Source organism: Ranitomeya imitator, chromosome 2 (assembly GCF_032444005.1).
Source record: "Ranitomeya imitator isolate aRanImi1 chromosome 2, aRanImi1.pri, whole genome shotgun sequence".
Lineage (NCBI taxonomy): Eukaryota > Metazoa > Chordata > Amphibia > Anura > Dendrobatidae > Ranitomeya > Ranitomeya imitator.
The window spans coordinates 177589375-177616271 of record NC_091283.1 but is presented as its reverse complement, the minus strand read 5'-3'; the positions used below and the strand labels follow the sequence as shown (position 1 = coordinate 177616271).

Sequence of the window (26897 nt, the reverse complement as noted above, 5' to 3'; positions counted from 1 at the left end):
GGGAAATGGGAAAAAATACTTATGAGTTAGAAATTTAAGTGTATTATGTACGAAATATTCAGAAAAAAACCCTAGTGCACCCCCTCTTGTATTCTGCCCCCTTCATCCTGAGCGCAGGCCACCAGTCACATGTAATTGGCCATATCAGGATCAGCACCGGAGACAGGTGACAGAGCCGTAATCATGGCGGCAGCGAAGTTATTGGATCTCGTCACTTGTCCTTTTCAAGAACATGAAATTTAGACTAGACAAAGGCTGAAATGGCTGATAACAGAATAGCGGATTTCATTTAATTGCACTCCATGATCAGTGTCCCTTTAACCCCTTCCTAACGTATACATGACATGCCTGGTAGGAGTTGGCTCTGCAGGCAGAACCTGGTATGTGGCGTCTACCTGCCTGGGCAGCAGATCGGTGTGATCCTAACATTTAACCCCTTAGTTCTCAATGAGTTGCCATGGCAAATGGAGACCCACTAAAGGACTTTCCCCCACGTCTGTCACCTTAGTACTTTATTATGAGACAAATAAATGGCAATCATATTAATTGGACCAATTACATAAAACTAGTCGCACCACATAAAAGACCCCATACAGTGGTGACTACAGAATGGAAGGAGAGAATGAACGAAGAAGAGAGGAGAAAAAAAAAACATGTAAAAATGACAACTATACTATATAAGAGTCTACAATCCTATATCCCATCACACAATTATCAGACTTAATGGCGGTGACCCGGAAGATCCACGTACAGAGAAGGCGAGTTTCTCCAGAAAGTGAGAGATGCCACTGAGATACTTGGTTTCATGTCTGGAGCCTGAATTGATGAGAACTGAAACAAAAACACAAAAAGAAGTGAAAATACAGTAAAAAGAAGATTATGTGTGAACTAAGCTATTCCTCACAGATAACGCCCAGTGACCCCCTAGCCCAGTATTATACCCCAGAGCTGCACTTACTGTGTACATACATTACTGATCCTGAGTTACATCCTGTATTATACCCCAGAGTTGCCCTCACTATTCTGCTGGTGCAATCACTGTGTACAGTTGTGGCCAAAAGTATTGACACCCCTGCAATTCTGTCAGATAATACTCCCTGAAAATGATTGCAAACACAAATTCTTTGGTATTATTATCTTCATTTAAGTTCTCTTAAATTAAAAAAACACAAAAAGAATTGTCCTAAAGCCAAATTGGATATAATTCCACACCAAACATAAAAAAGGGGGTGGACAAAAGTATTGGCATTGTTCAAAAAATCATGTGCTGCTTCTCTAATTAGTGTAATTAACAGCACCTGTAACTTACCTGTGGCACCTTACAGGTGTTGGCAATAACTAAATCACACTTGCAGCCAGATGACATGGATTAAAGTTGACTCAACCTCTGTCCTGTGTCCTTGTGTGTACCACATTAACCCCTTAGTGACGGAGCCAAATTTTTTAAATCTGACCAATGTTACTTTATGTGTTAATAACTCTGCAACACTTCAACAAATCCCAGTGATTTTGAGATTGTTTTTTCGTGACACATTATACTTTATGATAATGGTAAACTTAGTTCAATATGTTTTGCGTTTATTTATAAAAAATATCAAAAATTTGAGAAAAATGTTAAAAAATTAGCAATTTTCAAAATCTGAATGATTATCCCTTTAATCCAGATGGTCATACCACAGCAAACCATTAATAAATAACATTTCCCACATGTCGGCTTTACTTCAACCCCATTTGTAACACATTATTGTATTTTGTTAGCATTTTAGGAGGTTTAAAAATGTAACAGCAATTTTAAATTTTTTTTAAGGAAATTTACAACATTTATTTTTTTAGGGGACTATCCAGGATTGAAGTGACTTTAGGGGTCTCATATATTGGGAAACCCCCAAACTTGATACCATTTTAAAAACAGCACCCCCTGACATATTGAAAACTGCTGTCAGGTAGCTTATTAACCCTTCAGTTGCTTTTCAGGAAATAATGCAAAGTGGCATGACAGAAATGAAAAAGTGTATGTTTACCACATAAATGCCGCTAACTTCTGAACAGGTTACAACAGCCATCAGACTCTAAGGCCACTATTTGGTCGTGAATTGCCATCGTAAACATCAGGACCACACAATCATGATCTGAGGGCGCCAATTGGGATAAAGAGGAAGCCCCCACACTCTGTTAACCATTTATAATGATGTAGTCACTATTGACAGCAGCATCTAAGGGGTTAAACAGATATGGACGGTGCAAACACTTATCGTGGCTAATGCAGCAAGTTGTCAGCTATAGTGTACAGCCGACAACTGCTGGATTGTCACCTGTATGTGGAGGTTATTCTCTTATATCTCAGGTCAGTTAAAAGACGTATTGGCTGTCATTAAGGGGTTAAGCATGGAGAAAAGAAAGAAAACCAAAGAACTGTCTGAGGACTTGAGAAACCAAATTGTGAGGAAGCATGAGCAATCTCAAGGCTAAAAGTCCATCTACAAAGACCTGAATGTTCCTGTGTCTACCGTGCGCAGTGTCATCAAGAAGTTTAGAGCCCATGGCACTGTGGCTAACCTCCCTAGATGTGGACGGAAAAGAAAAATTGACAAGAGATTTCAACGCAAGATTGTGCGGATGTTGGATAAAGAACTCCGACTAACATCCAAACAAGTTCAAGCTGCCCTGCAGTCCGAGGGTACAACAGTGTCAACCCGTACTATCCGTCGGCGTCTGAATGATAAGGGACTGTATGGTAGGAGACCCAGGAAGACCCCACTTCTTACCCAGAGACATAAAAAAGCCAGGCTGGAGTTTGCCAAAACTTACCTGAAAAAGCCTAAAACGTTTTGGAAGAATGTTCTCTGGTCAGATGAGACAAAAGTAGAGCTTTTTGGGCAAAGGCATCAACAGAGTTTACAGGAGAAAAAAAGAGGCATTCAAAGAAAAGAACACGGTCCCTACAGTCAAACATGGCGGAGGTTCCCTGATGGTTTGGGGTTGCTTTGCTGCCTCTGGCACTGGACTGCTTGACCGTGTGCATGGCATTATGAAGTCTGAAGACTACCAACAAATTTTGCAGCATAATGTAGGGCCCAGTGTGAGAAAGCTGGGTCTCCCTCAGAGGTCATGGGTCTTCCAGCAGGACAATGACCCAAAACACACTTCAAAAAGCACTAGAAAATGGTTTGAGAGAAAGCACTGGAGACTTCTAAGGTGGCCAGCAATGAGTCCAGACCTGAACCCCATAGAACACCTGTGGAGAGATCTAAAAATGGCAGTTTGGAGAAGGCATCCTTCAAATATCAGGGACCTGGAGCAGTTTGCCAAAGAAGAATGGTCTAAAATTCCAGCAGAGCATTGTAAGAAACTCATTGATGGTTACCGGAAGCGGTTGGTCGCAGGGATTTTAGCTAAAGGTTGTGCAACCAAGTATTAGGCTGAGGGTGCCAATACTTTTGTCTGGCCCATTTTTGGAGTTTTGTGTGAAATTATCAATGTTTTGCTTTTTGCTTCATTCTCTTTTGTGTTTTTTCATTTAAGACAAATTAAATGAAGATAATCATACCAAAGAATTTGTGATTGCAATCATTTTCAGGAAGAAAATGAGTATTATCTGACAGAATTGCAGGGGTGTCAATACTTTTGGCCACAACTGTACATACATTACTGATCCTGAGTTACATCCTGTATTATACCCCAGAGCTGCCCTCACTATTCTGCTGGTGCAGTCACTGTGTACATACATTACTGATCCTGAGTTACATCCTGTATTATACTCCAGAGCTGCACTCACTATTCTGCTGGTGCAGTCACTGTGTACATACATTACTGATCCTGAGTTACATCCTGTATTATATCCCAGAGCTGCACTCACTATTCTGCTGGTGCAGTCACTGTGTACATACATTACATTACTGATCCTGAGTTACATCCTGTATTATATCCCAGAGCTGCACTCACTATTCTGCTGGTGCAGTCACTGTGTACATACATTACATTACTGATCCTGCGTTACATCCTGTATTATACCCCAGAGCTGCCCTCACTATTCTGCTGGTGCAGTCACTGTGTACATACATTACTGATCCTGAGTTACATCCTGTATTATACTCCAGAGCTGCACTCACTATTCTGCTGGTGCAGTCACTGTGTACATACATTACTGATCCTGAGTTACATCCTGTATTATACTCCAGAGCTGCACTCACTATTCTGCTGGTGCAGTCACTGTGTACATACATTACTGATCCTGAGTTACATCCTGTATTATATCCCAGAGCTGCACTCACTATTCTGCTGGTGCAGTCACTGTGTACATACATTACATTACTGATCCTGAGTTACCTCCTGTGTTATACTCCAGAGCTGCACTCACTATTCATACCATGGCTGGTGATGCTCCACACCCTCAGACATGACACATACATCTTCTAGTCCTACTTACGTCCAACCGTACAGAACTGTCCAAATTTGTTCTGGGAAGCGATACGCAAGCCGTTCTCCAGGGTGGTGACCTTGGTCTCGTACTTCTCCTGTCCGTCTACTCTGGCAAACACTGGCTTGGGCACCCCGGGTAAGGGGGCGGTGAGGGGTATGCTGGGGTAGGTGCTGCCGCTGCTGAACCTCCTGTACGCCGGCAGCCCGTACCTGGAACACAGAGGAGAGCGATCGCTGCACGCAGGGTCTGGCCTCATATCCTCTGCCCTCTACTCCGACCTCATGCTTTCTGCTTGCGGTCAGTGAGTGGGAACACAAACTGCCACCCACTTAACACTTCCCAAAGACACACTGATAGGGAATTTAGATTGTGAGCCCCAACGGGGACAGCGATGATAATGTGTGCAACCTGTAAAGTGCTGCGGAAGATGTTAGCGCTATATAAAAATAAAGATTATTATTATTATTCCCACAGCTGAGGGTTCGTTACAAGTGTTTCCAGTCAAAGCAATTCTATGTGCTCTCCATAGGCGGCAGCAAGCAGAGGGTTCCTATCAGGACTAGATACAACTGTAGCAAACCCTCAGCTGTGAGAAGGAACAATGTCCGTGGAGGGAAAGGGGTGAAAGCAGCTGTCAGGGCTGGCTGGGAGCTGTTGTTATGGGTAACACTACTTTCCACGTGAACCAGGATGACAACACCGCCATCTCTCCGTGTACCTGCACACCACGTGACTGTTGTCCCCCCTCCCACGATGCAGGGACAAGTTCCTGTCCTTCACGGCCCCCCCTTACCGTCGCATCCCGCCCCATGCCCGTCTTCTCGCCATGTTCGCCGCCATCTTTGCACTCTCACCCCTGACCTCCCCGGAGACCGGTCGAAGCAGCTGACTTCCGGGTTCCTGTCCATCATGACGTCACTTCCTGTGTGGGCGGAATCGGCCTCCCGTCAGCTGAGGAGCTGCGTTCCATGTGCGGCCTCTGTGACTCTCCACTGCCCCCTGCAGGACATGAGCGGCCCATGCTGTGCTCTGTGAACTCGGCTGCCCCGCACCGCCCTGTACCATGGCCGGATTCTCCAGGCTGCCCCCGGGGAAGAGGGGCAAGACCCTGATCATCCAGGACGGTGAGTGTGGGGGGAGGGTAATCCTGCCAGGAGGTGCGCACTCTGCCACACGGGGGGGAAAAGGACGGAGCTGACAAAACTGACCCAGCCCACTTCTATATTGCTCATTAAAGGGGAAGTCCACTGACACGGTGTAGTCTTGAGGTCTCTATGCAGTTTCCTCACCTTAAAGGGGTTGTCCATTATTGGAGACAATTGTTTTGGTTTATTAAATATGTTCATCAAATATGTACATCAAAGTTCACCGTGTCCAGAAACAAAGCGCCTGTGAAAGAGCCTGGTCCCATACTGTCTGTGACACATAATAATAATGTTATTTATATAGCGCCAACATATTCCGCAGCGCTTTACAAATTATAGTGGGGACTTGTACAGACAATAGACATTACAGCATAACAGAAATCACAGTTCAAAACAGATACCAGGAGGAATGAGGGCCCTGCTCGCAAGCTTACAAACTGAGGAAAAGGGGAGACACGGGAGGTGGATGGTAACAATTGCTTTAGTTATTCGGGCCAGCCATAATGCATCTAGTGGCTTACATGGAAAAAAAATCACTGGCCCTTTAAATTTCTCCTGCAGCAAAGAAATGTTCCTGTTACAAAGTATCAACTCTGAGGTCATGTGACCAAGGAGTCTTTATATTGTTTCCTGGACTTTGAAACAAAGTAGATACCTCAAGACTTAATCCTTTCGGGGCTTCTATGAGAAGGTGGGAGTAATAGGAGCCCCCTACATCCCCCCACCTGTACAATCTGGGGTAGGGAGTGCACCCAGCACGTTACATTGGGAGGGGGTCAATCACACGATCAGCTCCAGGCACCTTTTCTAGTAAAAAAAAATCATGTGATCTTACTAGAAGGGAGAACGTCATTACCACGTCCTGTACAGTGAGCCCTTACAGCTGCGATGCCTGCGTCATATTTATTATGCTTTGCTTATATGGCGCTATCATATACCGCAGCGCTTTACAGGCTTTCCTGCATGTTCACTTTTTGTCTTTTGCAGATAATGACTTGGATAATCCAGAGGAAGGGAATCCATTTTCTTTCAAGGAATTTGTGAAAAGCAAATCCTGTGCGTACCCCACTGGAAGAAACGGTGAAGGGGATTTCTCCCTTGTGAGTGTCTCATATTCTTTAAAGGGTAAAATTAGAAAAAATGCTCATAAAAAAAGTTGCAATTTTTTTATTAAAAAATCTTCTCTGTTCTAAAGAACGGAAAGACTTTTCAATTCATTACTACTTGTTGTCTAGGTTACCGGCTACCTCTGCCGTCTGTCACCGGTGGCTGGTCGCCTAGGGGAGGAGCGCACGCTTGTAAGCTCTGATCTGTTGGAGCTGGATCCTGCCAACTTGAAAGCCCCCTGCCCCACACTCGCCACTAGCATGGGGCCACGAGGCAGGGCGGCAGTGTGCTCCAGAAGGGAGATAATCAGAACATCCCTTTAAGATTTAGACAATTTAACCCCTTCCCGACCCATGACGCCACGTAGGCATCATGAAAGTCGGTGCCATTCCGACCCATGACGCCTATGTGGCGTCATGGAAAGATCGCGTCCCTGCAGGCCGGGTGAAAGGGTTAACTCCCATTTCACCCGATCTGCAGGGACAGGGGGAGTGGTAGTTTAGCCCAGGGGGGGTGGCTTCACCCCCTCGTGGCTACGATCGCTCTGATTGGCTGTTGAAAGTGAAACTGCCAATCAGAGCGATTTGTAATATTTCACCCATTATAACGGGTGAAATATTACAATCCAGCCATGGCCGATGCTGCAATATCATCGGCCATGGCTGGAAATACTAGTGTGCCCCCACCCCACCGATCGCCCCCCCCCAGCCCCCCGATCTGGCCGGTACACTGCTCCGGCTCCCCTCCGTCCAGTGCTCCGCTCCCCCCCGTGCTCTTGTCCGCTCCCCCCGTGCTCCAATCACCCCCCCGTGCTCCAATCACCCCCCCTGCACTCCGATCCACACCCCCCCCGGTGCTCCGTTCCACCCCCCCGTGCTCCGTTCCAGCCCCCCCGTGCTCCGTTCCACGCCTGCCGCGCTCCGATTCCCCCCCCCCCGTGCTCCGATCCCCCCCCCCCCCCCCCCCGTGGTCCCCCCCACCCCATCATACTTACCGATCCTGCCGGGGTCCCGTCCATCTTCTCCCTGGGCGCCGCCATCTTCCAAAATGGCGGGCGCATGCGCAGTACGCCCGCCGAATCTGCCAGCCGGCAGATTCGTTCCAAAGTGCATTTTGATCACTGAGATAGATTATATCTCAGTGATCAAAATAAAAAAAATAATAAATGACCCCCCCCCTTTGTCACCCCCATAGGTAGGGACAATAAAAAAATAAAGAATTTTTTTTTTTCCACTAATGTTAGAATAGGGTTAGGGGTAGGGTTAGGGCTAGGGTTAGGGTTTCGGTATGTGCACACGTATTCTGGTCCTCTGCGGATTTTTCCGCTGCGGATTTGATAAATCCGCAGTGCTAAACCGCTGCGGATTTATGGCGGATTTACCGCGTTTTTTTCTGCACATTTCACTGCGGTTTTACAATTGCGATTTTCTATTGGAGCAGTTGTAAAACCGCTGCGGAATCCGCACAAAGAAGTGACATGCTGCGGAATGTAAACCGCTGCGTTTCCGTGCAGTTTTTCCGCAGCATGTGTACAGCGATTTTTGTTTCCCGTAGGTTTACATTGAACTGTAAGCTCATGGGAAACTGCTGCTTTTCCGCAGCATGTGCACATACCTTTAGAATTAGGCCATGTGCACACGGTGCGGATTTGGCTGCGGATTGGCCGCTGCGGATTCGCAGCAGTATTCCATCAGGTGTACAGTACCATGTAAACATATGAAAAACCAAATCCGCTGTGCCCATGGTGCAGAAAATACCGCGCGGAAACGCTGCGTTGTATTTTCCGCAGCATGTCAATTCTTTGTGCGGATTCCGCAGCGTTTTACACCTGTTCCTCAATAGGAATCCGCAGGTGAAATCTGCACAAAAAACACTGGAAATCCGCGGAAAATCCGCAGGTAAAACGCAGTGCCTTTTACCCGCGGATTTTTCAAAAATGGTGCGGAAATATCTCACATGAATCCGCAACGTGGGCACATAGCCTTAGGGTTAGGGTTGGAATTAGGGTTGTGATTAGGGTTATGGCTACAGTTGGGATTAGAGTTAGGGGTGTGGGGGGGTTAGTGTTGGAGTTAGAATTGAGGGGTTACCACTGTTTAGGCACATCAGGGGTCTCCAAACGCAACATGGCGCCACCATTGATTCCAGCCAATCTCGTATTCAAAAAGTCAAATGGTGCTCCCTCACTTCCGAGCCCTGACGTGTGCCCAAACAGTGGTTTACCCCCACATATGGGGTACCAGCATACTCAGGATAAACTGCGCAACAATTACTGGGGTCCAATTTCTCCTGTTACCCTTGTGAAAATAAAAAAAATGCTTGCTAAAACAAAATTTTTGAGGAAAGAAAAATGATTTTTTATTTTCACGGCTCTGCGTTGTAAACGTCTGTGAAGCACTTGGGGGTTCAAAGTGCTCACCACATATCTAGATAAGTTCCTTGGGGGGTCTAGTTTCTAAAATGGGGTCACTTGTGGGGGGTTTCTACTGTTTAGGCACATCAGGGGCTCTGCAAACGCAACGTGACGCCCGCAGAGCATTCCATCAAAGTCTGCATTTCAAAACGTCACTACTTCAATTCCGAGCCCCGGCATGTGCCCAAACAGTAGTTTACCCCCACATATGGGGTATCACTGTACTCAGGAGAAACTGGACAACAAATATTGGGGTCAAATTTCTCCTGTTACCCTTGGGAAAATTAAAAAATTCTGGGCTAAATAATTATTTTTGAGGAAAGAAAACGTATTTATTATTTTCACGGCTCTGCATTATAAACTTCTATGAAGCACTTGGGGGTTCAAAGTGCTCACCACACATCTAGATAAGTTCCTTTGGGGGTCTAGTTTCCAAAATGGGGTCACTTGTGGGGGGTTTCTACTGTGAAGCCACATCAGGGGCTCTGCAAACGCAACGTGACGCCCACAGAGCATTCCATCAAAGTCTGCATTTCAAAACGTCACTACTTCACTTCCGAGCCCCGGCATGTGCCCAAACACTGATTTACCCCCACATATGGGGTATCAGCGTACTCAGGAGAAACTGGACAACAACTTTTGGGGTCAAATTTCTCCTGTTACCCTTGGGAAAATAAAAAATTGCAGGCTAAAAGATTATTTTTGAGAAAATAATTTTTTATTTTCATGGCTCTGCGTTATAAACGTCTGTGAAGCACTTGGGGGTTCAAAGTCCTCACCACACATCTAGATTAGTTCCTTTGGGGGTCTAGTTTCCAAAATGGGGTCATTTCTGGGGGATCTCCAATGTTTAGGCACACAGGGGCTCTCCAAACGTGACATGGTGTCCGCTAATGATTGGAGCTAATTTTCCATTTAAAAAGCCAAATGGTGTGCCATCCCTTCCGAGCCCTGCCGTGCGCCCAAACAGTGGTTTACCCCCACATATGGGGTATCAGCCTACTCAGGACAAACTGGACAACAATATTTGGGGTCCAATTTCTCCTATTATCCTTGGCAAAATAGGAAATTCCAGGCTAAAAAATCATTTTTGAGGAAAGAAAAATTATTTTTTATTTTCATGGCTCTGCATTATAAACTTCTGTGAAGCACCTGGGGGTTTAAAGTGCTCAATATGCATTTAGATAAGTTCCTTGGGGGGTCTAGTTTCCAAAATGGGGTCACTTGTGGGGGAGCTCCAATGTTTAGGCACACAGGGGCTCTCCAAACGCGACATGGTGTCCGCTAACAATTGGAGCTAATTTTCCATTCAAAAAGTCAAAAGGCGCGCCTTCCCTTCCGAGCCCTGCCGAGTGCCCAAACAGTGGTTTACCCCCACATATGAGGTATCGGCGTACTCGGGAGAAATTGCCCAACAAATTTTATGATCCATTTTATCCTATTGCCCATGTGAAAATGAAAAAATTGAGGCGAAAAGAATTTTTTTGTGAAAAAAAGTACTTTTTCATTTTTACAGATCAATTTGTGAAGCACCTGAGGGTTTAAAGTGCTCACTAGGCATCTAAATAAGTTCCTTGGGGGGTGTAGTTTCCAAAATGGGGTCACTTGTGGGGGAGCGCCAATGTTTAGGCACACAGGAGCTATCCAAACGCGACATGGTGTCCGCTAACGATGGAAATAATTTTTCATTCAAAAAGTCAAATGGCGCTCCTTCCCTTCCGAGCCTTACCATGTGCCCAAACAGTGGTTTGCCCCCACATGTGAGGTATTGGTGTACTCAGGAGAAATTGCCCAACACATTTTGGGATCCATTTTATCCTGTTGCCCATGTGAAAATGAAAAAATTGAGGCTAAAAGAATTTTTTGTGAAAAAAAAGTACTTTTTCATTTTTACGGATCAATTTGTGAAGCACCTGGGGGTTCAAAGTGCTCACTATGCATCTGGATAAGTTCCTTGGGGCGTCTTGTTTCCAAAATGGGGTCACTTGTGGGGGAGCTCCAATTTTTAGGCACACGGGGGCTCTCCAAACGTGACATGGTGTCCGCTAAAGAGTGGAGCCAATTTTTGATTCAAAAAGTCAAATGGCGCTCCTTCCCTTCCAAGCCCTGCCGTGTGCCCAAACAGTGGTTTACCCCCACATATGAGGTATCAGCGTACTCAGGACAAATTGGACAACAACTTTCGTGGTTCAGTTTCTCCTTTTACCATTGGGAAAATAAAAAAATTGTTGCTAAAAGATAATTTTTGTGACTAAAAAGTTAAATGTTCATTTTTTCCTTCCATGTTGCTTCTGCTGCTGTGAAGCACCTGAAGGGTTAATAAACTTCTTGAATGTGGTTTTGAGTACCTTGAGGGGTGCAGTTTTTAGAATGGTGTCACTTTTGGGTATTTTCAGCCATATAGACCCCTCAAACTGACTTCAAATGTGAGGTGGTCCCTAAAAAAATGGTTTTGTAAATTTCGTTGTAAAAATGAGAAATCGCTGGTCAAATTTTAACCCTTATAACTTCCTAACAAAAAAAAATTTTGTTTCCAAAATTGTGCTGATGTAAAGTAAACATGTGGGAAATGTTATTTATTAACTATTTTGTGTCACATATCTCTCTGGTTTAACAGAATAAAAATTCAAAATGTGAAAATTGCGAAATTTTCAAAATTTTCGCCAAATTTCCATTTTTATCACAAATAAACGCAGAATTTATTGACCTAAATTTACCACTAACATGAAGCCCAATATGTCACGAAAAAACAATCTCAGAACCGCTAGGATCCGTTGAAGCGTTCCTGAGTTATTACCTCATAAAGGGACACTGGTCAGAATTGCAAAAAACGGCAAGGTCTTTAAGGTCAAAATAGGCTGGGTCATGAAGGGGTTAAAGAGTTAAGTTGACTAATGTATGTAGTCAGAGGAAAAGCCCTTTAAGTACTCAGCCAGGTTTTCCTAATGCTTATACCCCACAATACTGCAGTGTTGCCACTATCTACTGTGTAAAGGGCTTGATCACTATGATCAGTGGGACTTCAGCCTCTGGGACCCCCGTGATCACGAGAATGGGGTCTCTTGATTTCCTATACAGAGGTGTTCCTGGTTATCCATTGTGCAAGGAGCAGCAACGGTGAAGTATTACCCTGCAGAGCATTACTTTGTACTGTGACGAAACCCCTTCCTTCTGGGGGATCAGAACCAGACAGCAGCCCCCCGCCGATCAGTACCTGATTGATTACTTAGTAATATGCCATCATGAGGAATTTTGGAAAGTCTGTCCCTTTAAATGCACCCACTGAACCTTACAGGCGCAATTTGTGCTTGAAATGAAGTGCCACCTCTCCGTCCAGCCCAGCGGACTCGTAGACCTCACATTTCTCCACCCCTTAGACTTCGTATCTTGTAGTTCTGATTTGCCGGTAGAGGCAGGGTGCTGGTATAGCTCTCAGAGCAGCTTAATTCTGAGGACACCGTCCCATTAAAACTGATTACCTGGGATAAAACTCATTATTTCCTCATAGGAAGCCAAACATGGTGCCACTCTCCTCCCCGATGCCCGGGACAAGTTGCCCTTGAAGTACCAGGACACATTTTTCAAGGATCCCACACTGGCCAATGACCTCCTGGAGGATGATGATGATGATGAGGAGGAGGAAGACTGGAGCGGCAGCTATCACCCCTCAGTGGTGGAGCAGACCCTTAATGTCAGCACTTCTCCGGACAGCATCTATAACAAGTCCTCTGCCTACAGCGACATCTCAGGGGGCGATCAGTTTACAACATGGCGTCTCACCGGACGTACCCCTTCTCCGGCTGCTGTTGATGACCACTCCAGTCCAGAGCCGCCCTTACCAAAGAACCCCGCTGATGGTGCGCCCCTCCAGAACAAGCGGATGAGCTATGAGGAGGTAGGAGGCGCTAATAAAGGTGCACGCGTCGATACTTGTCAATCATGCATGTGTCCCAGCCGTTCTGTGCAGACTTGAGGCTGGACAATCCCTTTAAAGGGACTCTGTCACCTGAATTTGGCGGGACCAGTTTTGGGTCATATGGGCGGAGTTTTCGGGTGTTTGATTCACCCTTTCCTTGCCTGCTGGCTGCATGCTGGCCGAAATATTGGATTGAAGTTCATTCTCTGTCTTCCATAGTACACGCCTGCGCAAGGTAAGATTACTTAGCGCAGGCGTGTACTACGGAGGACAGAGTATGAACTTCAATCCAATATTTCGGCCAGCATGCAGCCAGCAGGTAAGGAAAGGGTGAATCAAACACCCGAAAACTCCGCCCATATGACCCAAAACCAGTCCCGCCAAATTCAGGTGACAGGTTCCCTTTAAGTAAGAGATCAGCACAAGATCTGAGCAAGAATGTTCCCATTCACTGACAGCAAGCAGAGAGCTGGCAAATTGAAACACAAAAGTCTATTAGAAAGTTTTAGAACTTGTCCTCCTTCAGCCCCAGGAAAGCCTGTAATACAAAGCTCGTGTTTATCTCCCAGGTTTTTGAAGAAAATAATCACCTAAAGCGAAAAATCCAAGAATTCCGGAAACTTAATGAATCCCAGGCAGAAAAGTCAGTATCATACGTGCAAGGTTTGATTTTACTTTATTTCCCTCGTTTCTGTTCACTGCTTCTCTTAAGCAGTATTCGAATATATTGCGCGTGTGCCTTGTTCGGGATTACAGCACACGCCACTGCGACTCTTCACAGCGCTGCAGACGATCATCAGGGCCAAGGAGGGAGAGCTGCGTTATTGAGGGGAGCTGGGGCACCTGATGAGATTGGGACCGCCCTCGGAACACTTGCCAGATCCTAAATAGATCTGCAGCCACCTGGTTGCACCCATATGGGCCCCTATCGGTCCATATTGAAACGGAAGATGTTTAATCTCTAAGGGATTATTACCCCATCATCATAAAGGGATGTCGTTGGATAGGTCTTCTATATAAAAGCAATTTTGTAATTTACTGCTTATTAAAATTGTCACTCGTTTGTGAGATATCAACATTTTTCTCTAGTTTACTGCTCGCTGCCTAGGAGACCGACCACCACCGGTAGACAACAGAATACGTATTTACAAGCTCCTTCCTATTGAGCCGTTTTGCCCCTGGCAAGGATCGCTGGAGCACACTGTTCCTTCCTAATCTTGGACACCTACAGTGCAATGTTTACAGGAAAGACAACAGAGGTGGTTGGTCTCCTAGGCAACTAGCTGTAAACAAAAGAAAAGTGTTTATCTCAAATTTTAATAAGCAATAACTTCCAAAAGTGCTTGTTTTTATAAGCTCCTTCCAACAATACCCATCTATATGAATAACCCTTTAATATACGAGGAGCAGGTGAGACATTTTACCATCCATGATGGCAGGAGTATCTGATATGATAATCATCCCATTTTAGGGTTAAACATTTTGAGCGAAAACTGGAAGAAAAAATCCTGGAGGAGCAGAAGGAGGCACAAGACCTGGAGTCCATGGTGCAACAAGTGGAGGCGAACCTGCAGATGATGACGGTCAGTGGCCATGTTTCTCCTGCTATCTGCCATGAGGATGTGCTGCCTGACAACTCCATATCCAGGACTAGTTGTCAGGCCATGTAGTGCTAGTTACCAGTCTGCCTCTGATAATTCGGGATATCCACTGAGCCACCGTGCTGCCCGTATTCTCAACCCTTATTGAGACCCCTATTCTCAAATTTTGTTGGGTTCGCACCATATTCTATAGACAGATGGTAAGTTGTGATCGTAAGGCTATAATAAATTAGAAAAACCACTGTTTTCTTCCAGAAACAGCGCCACCCCTGTCCTGTGGTTGTTCCTGGTACTGCAGTTCAGCCTGATTCACTACAATGAAGCTGAGCTGTAATACCAGACACAACCCATGGACAGGTGTGGCGCTGTTTCTGGAAGAAAGCAGCCATGGTTTTCCAGTCTTGGCTAACCCTTTATTTTGGATGGAGGACATGGAATGTCTTTTTTCACTGTAAGTTAAGACTCATTACCAACCCCAAAATCTGACATTTTCTTGTATGAATTCATCCTACTTATTGACTGTTATCTTGTAGAAAAGAGCAGCGAAAGCTGAGGGCAACGTGACGAAGCTGAAGCAGGAGGTCGCTCTGCTGCAGGTGGGTGCCGCGTATCTGGAGGCAGCGATGGGCGCACTCCCGTCATCTAAGTGTGGCCTGGCCGGTGGGGAGTGATGGTTGTGGAGACCACTGGCATCATCCCCCCCGGTCACACACAGGGCACCCTCCTGTATTTCAGGTCCAGCTAAACACTTACAAAGCCGAGAATGAAGCCCTGCGGCGGGGGGAGACAGCCGGGATGAACGCGGTGAAGCAGAATGCTGGCCTAGCCCTGGAGAACCTGCACAAGGCAGTGAGCGGAGCGCAGGCTTCCATCAAGTATGTGGGGTCTGTGTATTGGGGGGGCGGTCCCCCCGCACCTCGTATATTATCTAATATCGATTCCCCCTACAATAGGCAGCTGCTGTCCGGAGCGGAGACCCTAAACCTCGTAGCCGATCTGCTGCGATCCATTGACAAGATAGCAGAAGTCCACGATGACGGATCATAGAGGACCACTGTATGGAACTTGGCAATTCTCCGCCGTGACGGTCGGGTGGAGACAACTCATCGGCTTTATTTGGTATTTAGAGGGTTGTCTGTGGTGAGAATAAGGCTGCGACTACACGGCGACTGATCCAAGATGGCAATACTGTACGACTGATAGTGAATCTGGGCACGATGAGCCACAAGTCAGCAGAAATCCAACATAGCTTTTTCTTTCTTAGAAACAGCACCACCCTTACCCATAGGATGCATCTGGTATTACAACTGCAAGTGAATAAAGTCAGGCTGCAGTACCGCAAAGAGCCTACAAACGAGTGGCGCTGTTTCTAGACGATACAGCAGACCACCTAACTGTAGTCAGTTCATGGTGAGGGTGGGCTGCTTATCACTCCCTAGTGCCTCCATGTTAGCATCGGCTTGTGCACATACACCCGCTCCTTTCAAAACCTTTGTTTCCCTATAGGCTGCTATTATATATCTAAAGATGGCCGCCTCCGCCTTGCCCCCTATGGAAAGAACCTGTCATTCCAACAGACCCCACCCCCCTTTAAATGAATATCTATAGGACCCCTCTTAAAGGGTTTTTCCCAAGATGGCAAGTTATCCCCTTGGGTAATTTACTGAGCAGTCCCAAGAACAAGAGTGTGGACCGCAGGATCTGGGCTCCCCATCTGAATGGAGCAGAGGGGGCACGCTCAACCCATTTACTGTCTATATGGGAACCAGAATACGCCACGCCGCAATTTCCAGAAGTCCTATAGAGAATATATGGAGTGGAGACCCCAGAGCCCTAATCTCTGTATCATCCCAGCAGTACCTTTTTCTCTTACTATGGAACAACCCTCTAAGGGCCCAGATCTACTGTTTCCCATTACTGTGTTCCCAACATTGCACTATATACAGCCTTATATATAGTTTTATATTCATGTACTTTTCCAGGAATAGACCCTCGGGGTGTGACTGGTGGGCTCTGACCCAGACAGATAAGTGGCTGAAGTCCCTCTACCTGCTCATCTGGCCACGGCGCTGCATGTGATCCTGCTGCTCAGTGCCGTTCAGTAGGAGCCACATGTATAGAGATCAGCTATTATAGGGATTTTCTAGAGCTTTTCTATAAGTGAGCAAAAAGTTTTTATATTCCTGAAAACTTTTTTTTTCTTGCATGTGACTTTATTTTTTGCCGAGTGACCAATTCCTCCAAACTTGTGGCATAGTTCTGTTCATATAAGTGCAGGATGTGATGCACCTTACACTACACCCCCCTGCACCAAGGTGATGATATAGGATTATTTTTTATATATATTTTCACGGCAATTCTCCACCTGTTGGGAAACTGCAGCACGCAGAATGCTGGGAGTTGTAGTTTCCCGATGGTAGGTGAGCCCCGAGTTGTTGCCCGCTGCTTGCACCGTGGGTTTAGCACTGAGTTCACATGTTATGTTTTTTGTATAGGAGATATTTCTATTATTTTTAAATGTTTCCACTTGTAATTCTATTCTCTTCTATATTTTATATAACAAATGTCTGTATTTATACACATTAATGTGTTAATTTAATAATTGTGGTAGAGCACTTTAATAGAGTGAGCAGGGGCTCTGTATGGCATCACAGCTGAGGGTTTGCTACAACTGCATCCAGTCTAGGCAATAACCTATGAGGCAAACACATCAGAAGTCCAAGCTCACCGCTCCGGTTTGCTACAATGTGTCGGCGCAGGTAAAACATGTCAGACTATTTAGTTCTGGCCACAATATAACATACCCTTCGAGAAATATCAGGTTTTCATTCAGTGATGGCAAGCAGAGATCTGGAAGATTAGCTGAAGGCAGCCATGTGGTGGCATTATTAGTGCATATTCCCAATATGGGACAGAGCCTACATGGTGGATAATACTCTACAATGGCGGCCTCTAGTGGAGCGCCAATATGAAAGTGCCCCCTCTGTCATTCTAATTGGCTGCAGCGCTGATCACAAAGACTGCTTCCAAGTGAGCACAATTCACGTATGTTAGGCCTCTTTCACACTTCCGTGTTTGTAGTCCCGTCGAGATACGTCGTTTTTTGAGAAAACAGGATCCTGCATTTTCTCATTGACTTGTATTAGCGACGTATGGCCACACGTTTCGGCCATCGTGCACTGGATCCTGCAGAATTTGACGACCCGTCTTTTCCAAAAAACGTTCCATGAAACGTTTGTGTGCAGTGGAAAAAACGTTCCCCAACGCCTCCTGCGGCATACGTCGTTCCACAGAAAGGGAGCCTATGAACAATGGATTCTGCGCACACTGTGAAACGCAGGAATCCAGAGACGGATGCAGTTTTTACATCTGAGCATGCCTGGAAGCATATTCCGACCAGGGGAAAAGAGTCCCTCTCTACTATGCAAATTGTGGAGATGCCTCCGTCGAAATACTGGAAACGTTGCATACGTTTTACCAATATTTTCTAACATCCATCGGTACGTCTCGCCGATGCATTAGGACGTGACACTCCCGATGGAAGCGTGAAACAGTGCAAAAGTGGAGGAGGGAGGAGAGCTGCTTCAAGAGCAAAACTGGAGGAGGGAGGAGAGCCGCTTCAAGAGCAAAACTGGAGGAGGGAGGAGAGCCGCTTCAGGAGCAAGAGTGGAGCAGGGAGGACAGCTGCTTCAGGAGCAAAGGTGGAGGAAGGAGAAGAGCTGCTTTAGGAGCAAAAGTGGAGGAGGGAGGAGAGCTGTTGTAGGAGCAAGACTGGAGGAGGGAGGAGAGCTGCTTTAGGAGCAAAAGTGGAGGAGGGAGGAGAGCTGCTTCAGGAGCAAGAGTGGAGCAGGGAGGACAGCTGCTTCAGGAGCAAGAGTGGAGCAGGGAGGACAGCTGCTTCAGGAGCAAAAGTGGAGGAGGGAGGAGAGCTGCTTCAGGAGCAAAGGTGGAGGAAGGAGAAGAGCTGCTTTAGGAGCAAAAGTGGAGGAGGGAGGAGAGCTGTTGTAGGAGCAAGACTGGAGGAGGGAGGAGAGCTGCTTCAGGAGCAAGAGTGGAGCAGGGAGGACAGCTGCTTCAGGAGCAAGAGTGGAGCAGGGAGGACAGCTGCTTCAGGAGCAAAAGTGGAGGAGGGAGGAGAGCTGCTTCAGGAGCAAAGGTGGAGGAGGGAGGAGAGCTGCTTCAGGAGCAAAGGTGGAGGAAGGAGAAGAGCTGCTTTAGGAGCAAAAGTGGAGGAGGGAGAGCTGTTGTAGGAGCAAGACTGGAGGAGAGTTGCTTCAGGAGCAAGAGTGGAGCAGGGAGCACAGCTGCTTCAGGAGCAAAAGTGGAGGAGGGGGGAGAGCTGCTGTAGGAGCAAGAGTGGAGGAGGGGGAAAAGCTGCTGCAAGAGAAAGTAGAGGAGAGAAAAGCTGCTACAGGAGTAGAGGAGGGAGGAAAGCTGCTGCAGGAGGATAGCTGCTGCAGGAGCAAGAGTGGAGGAGAGGGAAAAGCTGCTGCAGGAGAAAGGAAGGAATGGGGGGTGAAAGAGCTGCTGCAGAAGTGAGGAAGGGGGGGGAGGGGAAGAGACAGAATCCCACCCTCTGTTAGTGACAGCATACTCTGCAGAATGGACCACGAGAAGCTCTTTTGGTATTGAGGACAGCCGTCTTCACTGCCTCCATTCAGAGAATACAGGAGATGTACACAGCACCTCTGCCAGGGAGAGCAATGATGGGGAATTGCGTTCAGCTGCAGCTGCCCTTGTCATCTGATTATTCCCTGGAATTTCTGGATGTGCAGTTTTTTAAATACCGGTATATTCACTAAAGCAATGGAGAATCTTTTTTCTACACTTACTCTATGCATTGTTTATATGAAATGTAGAATTGTGCCAGTCGTGCTTTTCCTGCTCTATCAGGATCATCCCACTGAGACTTTCATGCAGATGATGATGGTATTTATTATTTCCTATATTGGGCTTGGATGATGTTTGGGAAGATTAAGCAACCTGAAGCTTGTTGGCAGCAGTGGGACTACAAGTTTCAGCAAAATGTATCCAATCACTGCGGTTGGCACGCCATGGGTCTCACGATCTGCAGAATTCAGAGGAACCAAATGTGACATGTTGCTTTTTTTTTTATAATAAATAATTATTCAACATTTTTATTTAACAGATAATCCAATGTGTCGTGTGTTTTTTGTGTGTATTTTGCAAGTCTTCTGTGATGTCTGCCTCAGCCTCAGGTTAAATTACTGTACTGGCACTTTGTGATAAATAAGTGGGTTTTGGGTTGCTGTTTGGGCGCACTGTCTCTAAAAGGTTCGCCATCACTGATCTTATAGGTTGGTGGGAAAAGATTTGGATATAACTTAACTATTAGTGATCTAAATCTCTGCTCAGTCTGGTCTTGAGTCCAGAGGGTGGAGTCAATCACAGTAGGACCACCCACTGGACTCCTCACATCAAACTGCTTTAAAACAGTAATTTATAAGTTATGCAAAATATTTTCCTAGAAAATGATTTGTTCAGCTCCTTTTCGGTAACATGAAGCCCACTGCTCATCAAGTCAATGAAAGATTTTTTTTTTAAATCTAAATTGCTCATAGAATTCATGGAAGTCGATGGATTTGGAGGGGGGGGGGGGGAGAGCTACTGCAAGAAATCAAATTATTCTATACTGTATATCGTAGGTGCCATTTTTAGACCTCTTGGGGTACAGCGACAAGGAGCATTATCGGCATTTGTGAAAATGCTATGGTTAAGCCCTAGTTTATCCCTATGCATTGCAAGGGGGTGGAATCAACATCATAAATAGACAGGCTCGGGTTTTCTGATCCGCATAACATCTAAGACACAATTGAGGTGGAAAATCTGCTAGGAGGACGGACCATAATACACTGATAACATGCAGCAAAGCCTAAGTCCACGACTAGCAAAAAACATGGCTGCCTTCTTCCACTAGAACAGCACCCTACCAGTCTACAGGTGGAGTGTGGTATTGCAGGTCCACAGCAAGCAAAAATTGGCACTAAACTGCAGTATCAATCCAACCCCACTGCCATGTTTTGGTTTTTTTTGGAAAGAGGCAGCCATGTTTATCTAACCCCTCTTTAAAAGGAACATTCCAGGTAAACCAGAGCCCGCATGTTATTCCTGGTGCAGGGCGGTGTAATCAGTTGTGCCACGAGACCTCCTGGTCCTCACTTTTCTGGACTATGGAAATACAGATGGTGTGACACGGTGTTGTCCAGTGCTTGCTGAACATATCTTTTATACTCGCATTTACTGACCAGAATGGATGAAGTTTTGTTAGATATCTCTTTATTATATTTGCCCCCCCACCAGCCTAAGCTGTAATACTGGATCTGTACAGAAGGGGGCGACGAGGACACAGCAGCATGCACATCACAGCACGTCAGGTAAAGCTACGCACGTCTATGTCATTCAGGAAAGAAACAAATGTCCTATTCTACACCAGCAGCGCCCTGCCACTTACAGAGCGTGCACCGCCGTGCTGTAACACCACAACTCCCTGCATGCCTTGACATACAGTTTCACATCTGCCTGCAAGCTTGCAGGTTACAGATCACAGTCGTGCTACAAAGTGCAAAATCTTCTCCTTCAAGTCCTTCAGCCGTCACCGGTGTTTCATCTGGGCTGGCAGCGCCTGCTACTGTGGGCAGCAAACATGGCTGCTCACGGGAACACCAGGTCTGCGGAGCGAGTGCACGATGGGTTCTGGACAAGGCGAGGCGGCTGCAGGGTGAGGCTACTCCGCCTCAAGGCCATCCTCTTTGTATCTGCGTACATAGCTTATTACATTGGTATCGGCGGACAATGCCCCACAGTTTAGTAAACTAATGACCTGGGAAGTGAACGTTTTAAATAGTTTTTTTTTTTTCTTCAAAGTAGTTTTAAATATCTAATGTACATCCCAAACGCTAAGGGTTAAAACACAGTGTGTGTGCACAGCTCATCTGAAAAGTGCTTCTAGAAGTGCGGTAACCTGGCGCAGTACTCAGCGCTACCACTAGGGGTCGACATCCACAAGGACCTGAAAAAGAAAAATATATATATGAAAAATAGCGCTAAAATAAAGCTTAGGCCGTGTCGCTAGGACTGACCTAAAACCACTGCCTCATGGCTTGCCATTTTTTCCCTCTCCTCAATCCAATTGTCATAACCTTCTTTTTTCCCCGCCAGGTAAGGTTTTGTTGTGTAAGGTTGTAGATCGCACTCCGGGCACCTCCCGACAGTTTCTGAATCACTCTGCCACTTGGCTTCCACACTTCCTATGATATTCCCACTCTCATCATGGGGGATTTTAACATCCCCACTGACGAGCCGCTCTCCCCATCAGCCTCTGATCTTCTCTTTCTAACCTCCTCCTCCTTCGGCCTCTCACTAACTCTCCTACACATGAAGATGGGAATATGCTGGACCTGGTCTTCCCCCAGCTCTGCTCGCTGCATGGCTCTGACCATAAGTGTCTTTCCTTCTCTATCAAGAACTCTCTCAACACCCAAGACGCTTTGTCTTTAGCTCCCATCTCCCTCTCCTGTCCAGACTCCGCATTGTCACATTATAGTAATACATGGCAGAGCGCACTGGATGAAGCAGAATGACCCGGCACAGATGACAGCAGCCTTGGCACACTGCAAACACACTTTCTCCAGAGTTGCGCTCAAGGTGTTCTAAGCGTCTGTGGAAAAATTCACTTTCAGCAGAAGACTTCATCCACCACAAATTCATGCTCAAAACATATACAGTTAGGGCCAGAAATATTTGGACAGTGACACAATTTTCGCAAGTTGGGCTCTGCATGCCACCACATTGGATTTGAAATGAAACCTCTACAACAGAATTCAAGTGCAGATTGTAACGTTTAATTTGAAGGGTTGAACAAAAATATCTGATAGAAAATGTAGGAATTGTACACATTTCTTTACAAACACTCCACATTTTAGGAGGTCAAAAGTAATTGGACAAATAAACATAACCCAAACAAAATATTTTTATTTTCAATATTTTGTTGCAAATCCTTTGGAGGCAATCACTGCCTTAAGTCTGGAACCCATGGACATCACCAAACGCTGGGTTTCCTCCTTCTTAATGCTTTGCCAGGCCTTTACAGCCGCAGCCTTCAGGTCTTGCTTGTTTGTGGGTCTTTCCGTCTTAAGTCTGGATTTGAGCAAGTGAAATGCATGCTCAATTGGGTTTAGATCTGGAGATTGACTTGGCCATTGCAGAATGTTCCACTTTTTGGCACTCATGAACTCCTGGGTAGCTTTGGCTGTATGCTTGGGGTCATTGTCCATCTGTACGATGAAGCGCCGTCCAATCAACTTTGCAGCATTTGGCTGAATCTGGGCTGAAAGTATATCCCGGTACACTTCAGAATTCATCCGGCTACTCTTGTCTGCTCTTATGTCATCCATAAACACAAGTGACCCAGTGCCATTGAAAGCCATGCATGCCCATGCCATCACGTTGCCTCCACCATGTTTTACAGAGGATGTGGTGTGCCTTGGATCATGTGCCGTTCCCTTTCTTCTCCAAACTTTTTTCTTCCCATCATTCTGGTACAGGTTGATCTTTGTCTCATCTGTCCATAGAATACTTTTCCAGAACTGAGCTGGCTTCTTGAGGTGTTTTTCTGCAAATTTAACTCTGGCCTGTCTATTTTTGGTATTGATGAATGGTTTGCATCTAGATGTGAACCCTTTGTATTTACTGTCATGGAGTCTTCTCTTTACTGTTGACTTAGAGACAGATACACCTACTTCACTGAGAGTGTTCTGGACTTCAGTTGATGTTGTGAACGGGTTCTTCTTCACCAAATTAAGTATGCGGCGATCATCCACCACTGTTGTCATCCGTGGACGCCCAGGCCTTTTTGAGTTCCCAAGCTCACCAGTCAATTCCTTTTTTCTCAGAATGTACCCAACTGTTGATTTTGCTACTCCAAGCATGTCTGCTATCTCTCTGATGGATTTTTTCTTTTTTTTCAGCCTCAGGATGTTCTGCTTCACCTCAATTGAGAGTTCCTTTGACCGCATGTTGTCTGCTCACAGCAACAGCTTCCAAATGCAAAACCACACACCTGGAATCCACCCCTGACCTTTTAACTACTTCATTGATTACAGGTTAACGAGGGAGACGCCTTCAGAGTTAATTGCAGCCCTTAGAGTCCATTGTCCAATTACTTTTGGTCCCTTGAAAAAGAGGACGCTATGCATTACAGAGCTATGATTCCTAAACCCTTTCTCCGATTTGGATGTGGAAACTATCATATTGCAGCTGGGAGTGTGCACTTTCAGCCCATATTATATATATAATTGTATTTCTGAACATGTTTTTGTAAACAGCTAAAATAACAAAACTTGTGTCACTGTCCAAATATTTCTGGCCCTAACTGTAACTCTGCACACCACGAGGCTAAACAAGTCTACCTTACCACTCTCATCACATCTCTAGCCAGCAATCCAAAACAACTATTTGAAACCTCCGTCCTGAGCTCCTAAGTACAGACCCACATCACCAGCCTCAGTGCTGACAATCTGGCCACTTATTTCCTACAAAAAAAAAAAAATCATATCCGTCCAGGCAAGACATTTGTGCACAATCCCCTCAGAGCCTGGATTCCCTTCCCTCCTGCACCTCAAGTTCACTTTCTGTCTTTGAGCCTGTCACAGAAGAAGTAGTAACCAGACTCCTCGCTTCTTCTCATGCTAAAACCTGCAACAGTGACCCTATTCCCTCACATCTCCTTCAGTCCCTCTCCACGGCTGTCACAACCCACCTAACTAAAATATTTAACTGCTCACTTTCTTCAGGCATCTTTCCCTCTTTGTTCAAACACGCCATCATAACCCCTTTACTTGAAAAGCCATTCTTGGACGCCGTTCTCTCCTGGTTCTCCTCCTACCTTCCTGACCGCTCCTTCACTGTATCTTTTGCCGTCTCTTCTTCCCCTTACTGTAGATCAGGTTTCCAGCATCATCTGTTATGATCTGGTGGTTTAGGAACAACATGAGACAAGCTCTGAAGGAGGTGGTATCTGTACTGACCGCAGACCCTGAACCTAGCAGAGCAACTAGAAATAGCCGTGGGGGGTACCTGACGCTCCCTAGACCCCTCGGCACAGCCTAAGGGTACCGTCACACTATACGATTTACCTACGATCACGACCAGCGATATGACCTGGCCGTGATCATAGGTAAATCGTAGTGTGGTCGCTGGGGAGCTGTCACACAGACAGCTCTCCAGCGACCAACGATGCCGAGGTCCCTGGGTAACCAGGGTAAACATCGGGTAACTAAGCGCAGGACCGCGCTTAGTAACCCGATGTTTACCCTGGTTACAAGCGTAAAACTAAAAAAAAACAAACAGCACATACTTACATCTGGTGTCCGTCACGTCCCTTGCCGTCTGCTTCCCGCACTGTGACTGCCGGCCGTAAAGTGAAAGCACGTCACCGCTGTGCTCTGCTTTCACTTTACGGCCGGCAGTCACAGTGCGGGAAGCAGACGGCAAGGGACCTGACGGACACCAGAATGTAAGTATGTGCTGTTTGTTTTTTTTTTTGTTTTACGCTTGTAACCAGGGTAAACATCGGGTTACTAAGCGCGGCCCTGCGCTTAGTTACCCGATGTTTACCCTGGTTACAAGCGAACGCATCGCTGGATCGCATCGCTAGATCGGTGTCACACACACCGATCTAGCGATGACAGCGGGAGATCCAGCGATGAAAGAAAGTTCCATACGATCTGCTACGACGTACGATTCTCAGCAGGATCCCTGATCGCTGCTGCGTGTCAGACACAGCGATATCGTAACGATATCGCTGGAACGTCACGAATCGTACCGTCGTAGCGATCGAAATGGTATAGTGTGACGGTACCCTAAGATCTAACTTCCCCTAAAGATGGAAACAGGAAACCTATCTTGCCTCAGAGAAAATCCCCAAAGGAAAGATAGCCCCCCACAAATATTGACGGTGAGAGGAGGGGAAAATAACATACGCAGAAATGAAATCAGATTTTAGTATAGGAGGCCAGTCTAGCTTGATAGATAGGACAGGAAAGGACACTGTGCGGTCAGTATAAAAACTACAAAACAATCCACACAGAGTTTACAAAATCTCCACACCTCACTAAAGGTGTGGAGGGTAAATCTGCTTCCCAGAGCTTCCAGCTAACAGAAATAATCCATACTGACAAGCTGGACAAATATAGAATGCAAAGAACAATAAGTCCACAACATGTGGACTGAAATGAGCAAAGCCAGAACTTAACTTTGCAGTACTGGTCAGGAAACCAGGAGAATCCAAGCAGAGATGTGAATCCAGCCAGGAAACATTGACAAGTGGCACAGGCTGAAGAAAGAGCCAGACTTAAATAGCTGAGCAGAAGAGACGATAAGTGGAGGCAGCTGATGACAGCTAACTCCAAGGAGCAGCCATACCACTAGAAACCACAAGAGGGAGCCCAAGAGCAGAACTCACAAAAGTGCCACTTACAACCACTGGAGGGAGCCCAAGAGCGGAATTCACAACATCATCTCAATGCTGATGCCACCCAACTATACACTTCTACTCCTGACATCATCCCCACTTTACAAAATACCAAGGATTGTTTGTCCATTGCCCAACATCATATCCTCCCTCTATGGCTACTTTCACACTAGCATTGTTTGCTGTACGTCTGAATGCGTCGTTTTGGAGAAAAAAATAAGCATCCTGCAAAGTTGCCCGCAGGATGCGTTTTTTCTCCATAGACTTGCATTAGCGACGTATGGCCACACTGAGCATCCGTCATGCGATGAATGCGTCGTGTTTTGGCGGACCGTCGGCACAAAAAAAAGTTCCATGTAACTTTTTTTGTGCGTCGTGTCCGCCATTTCCGACCGCTCATGTGCTGCCGGAACTCCGCCCCCTCCTCCCCAGACATTACAATGCGGCAGCGGATGCGTTGAAAAACTGTATCCGCTGCCCCCGTTGTGCAACATAACACACTGTCCGTCGGGCCGACGGTTTGCGATGGCCCGTACAGACGGACTAGTGAAAGTAGCCTATCTTGAGGTCATATTTGACTCAGATCTCTCCTTCATTCCCCGCATCCAATCACTTACTCGCTCACGTCACCTGAACCTTAAAAACATCTCCAGAATCTGACCTTTTCTCACCACTGAAACTGCTAAAACTCTTAGGGCAAGTTAACATTTGCGTATATGTGCGCAGCGTATTATCTGTATGCGCAAACACATGCAAAAATGTGTGCAAACGAATGCTTATGAAGCGTTTTGTATCCGCACCAGC

General features: G+C 46.1%; 3 protein-coding genes across 5 annotated transcripts in view; 1 reads left to right on the top strand and 2 right to left on the bottom strand.

Moving 5' to 3' along the window:
* The window catches only part of PMPCA (peptidase, mitochondrial processing subunit alpha), a 63257-nt gene extending 57936 nt beyond the window's left edge, over positions 1-5321 (bottom strand). The window contains exons 1-3 of the mRNA XM_069748112.1: positions 5214-5321; positions 4427-4629; positions 752-831 (exon numbers count right to left, since the gene is read on the bottom strand). Of these exons, the coding sequence (XP_069604213.1) occupies positions 752-831; positions 4427-4629; positions 5214-5260 (330 nt within the window). The 5' untranslated portion in view covers positions 5261-5321. The remainder of the gene's footprint in view (positions 1-751; positions 832-4426; positions 4630-5213) is intronic.
* A 16-nt stretch (positions 5322-5337) lies between these two features.
* On the top strand, positions 5338-19755 carry ENTR1 (endosome associated trafficking regulator 1). Its single transcript, XM_069748113.1, has 8 exons — positions 5338-5544; positions 6553-6665; positions 12594-12980; positions 13571-13644; positions 14473-14584; positions 15136-15198; positions 15338-15477; positions 15556-19755. Exons 1-8 carry the CDS (start codon positions 5484-5486, stop codon positions 15647-15649), a joined length of 1044 nt encoding a protein of 347 aa, XP_069604214.1. The 5' UTR covers positions 5338-5483; the 3' UTR covers positions 15650-19755.
* A 1123-nt stretch (positions 19756-20878) lies between these two features.
* USP20 (ubiquitin specific peptidase 20) overlaps positions 20879-26897 on the bottom strand; it is a 33075-nt gene continuing 27056 nt past the window's right edge. For 2 of the 3 annotated variants that reach the window (XM_069748108.1, XM_069748107.1), the window contains exon 25: positions 20890-21632. The gene's annotated coding sequence lies outside the window, so the exon portion shown is untranslated. Of the gene's footprint in view, positions 21633-26897 lie in introns of all 3 variants that reach the window. The other variant, XM_069748109.1, reaches the window with a different exon arrangement.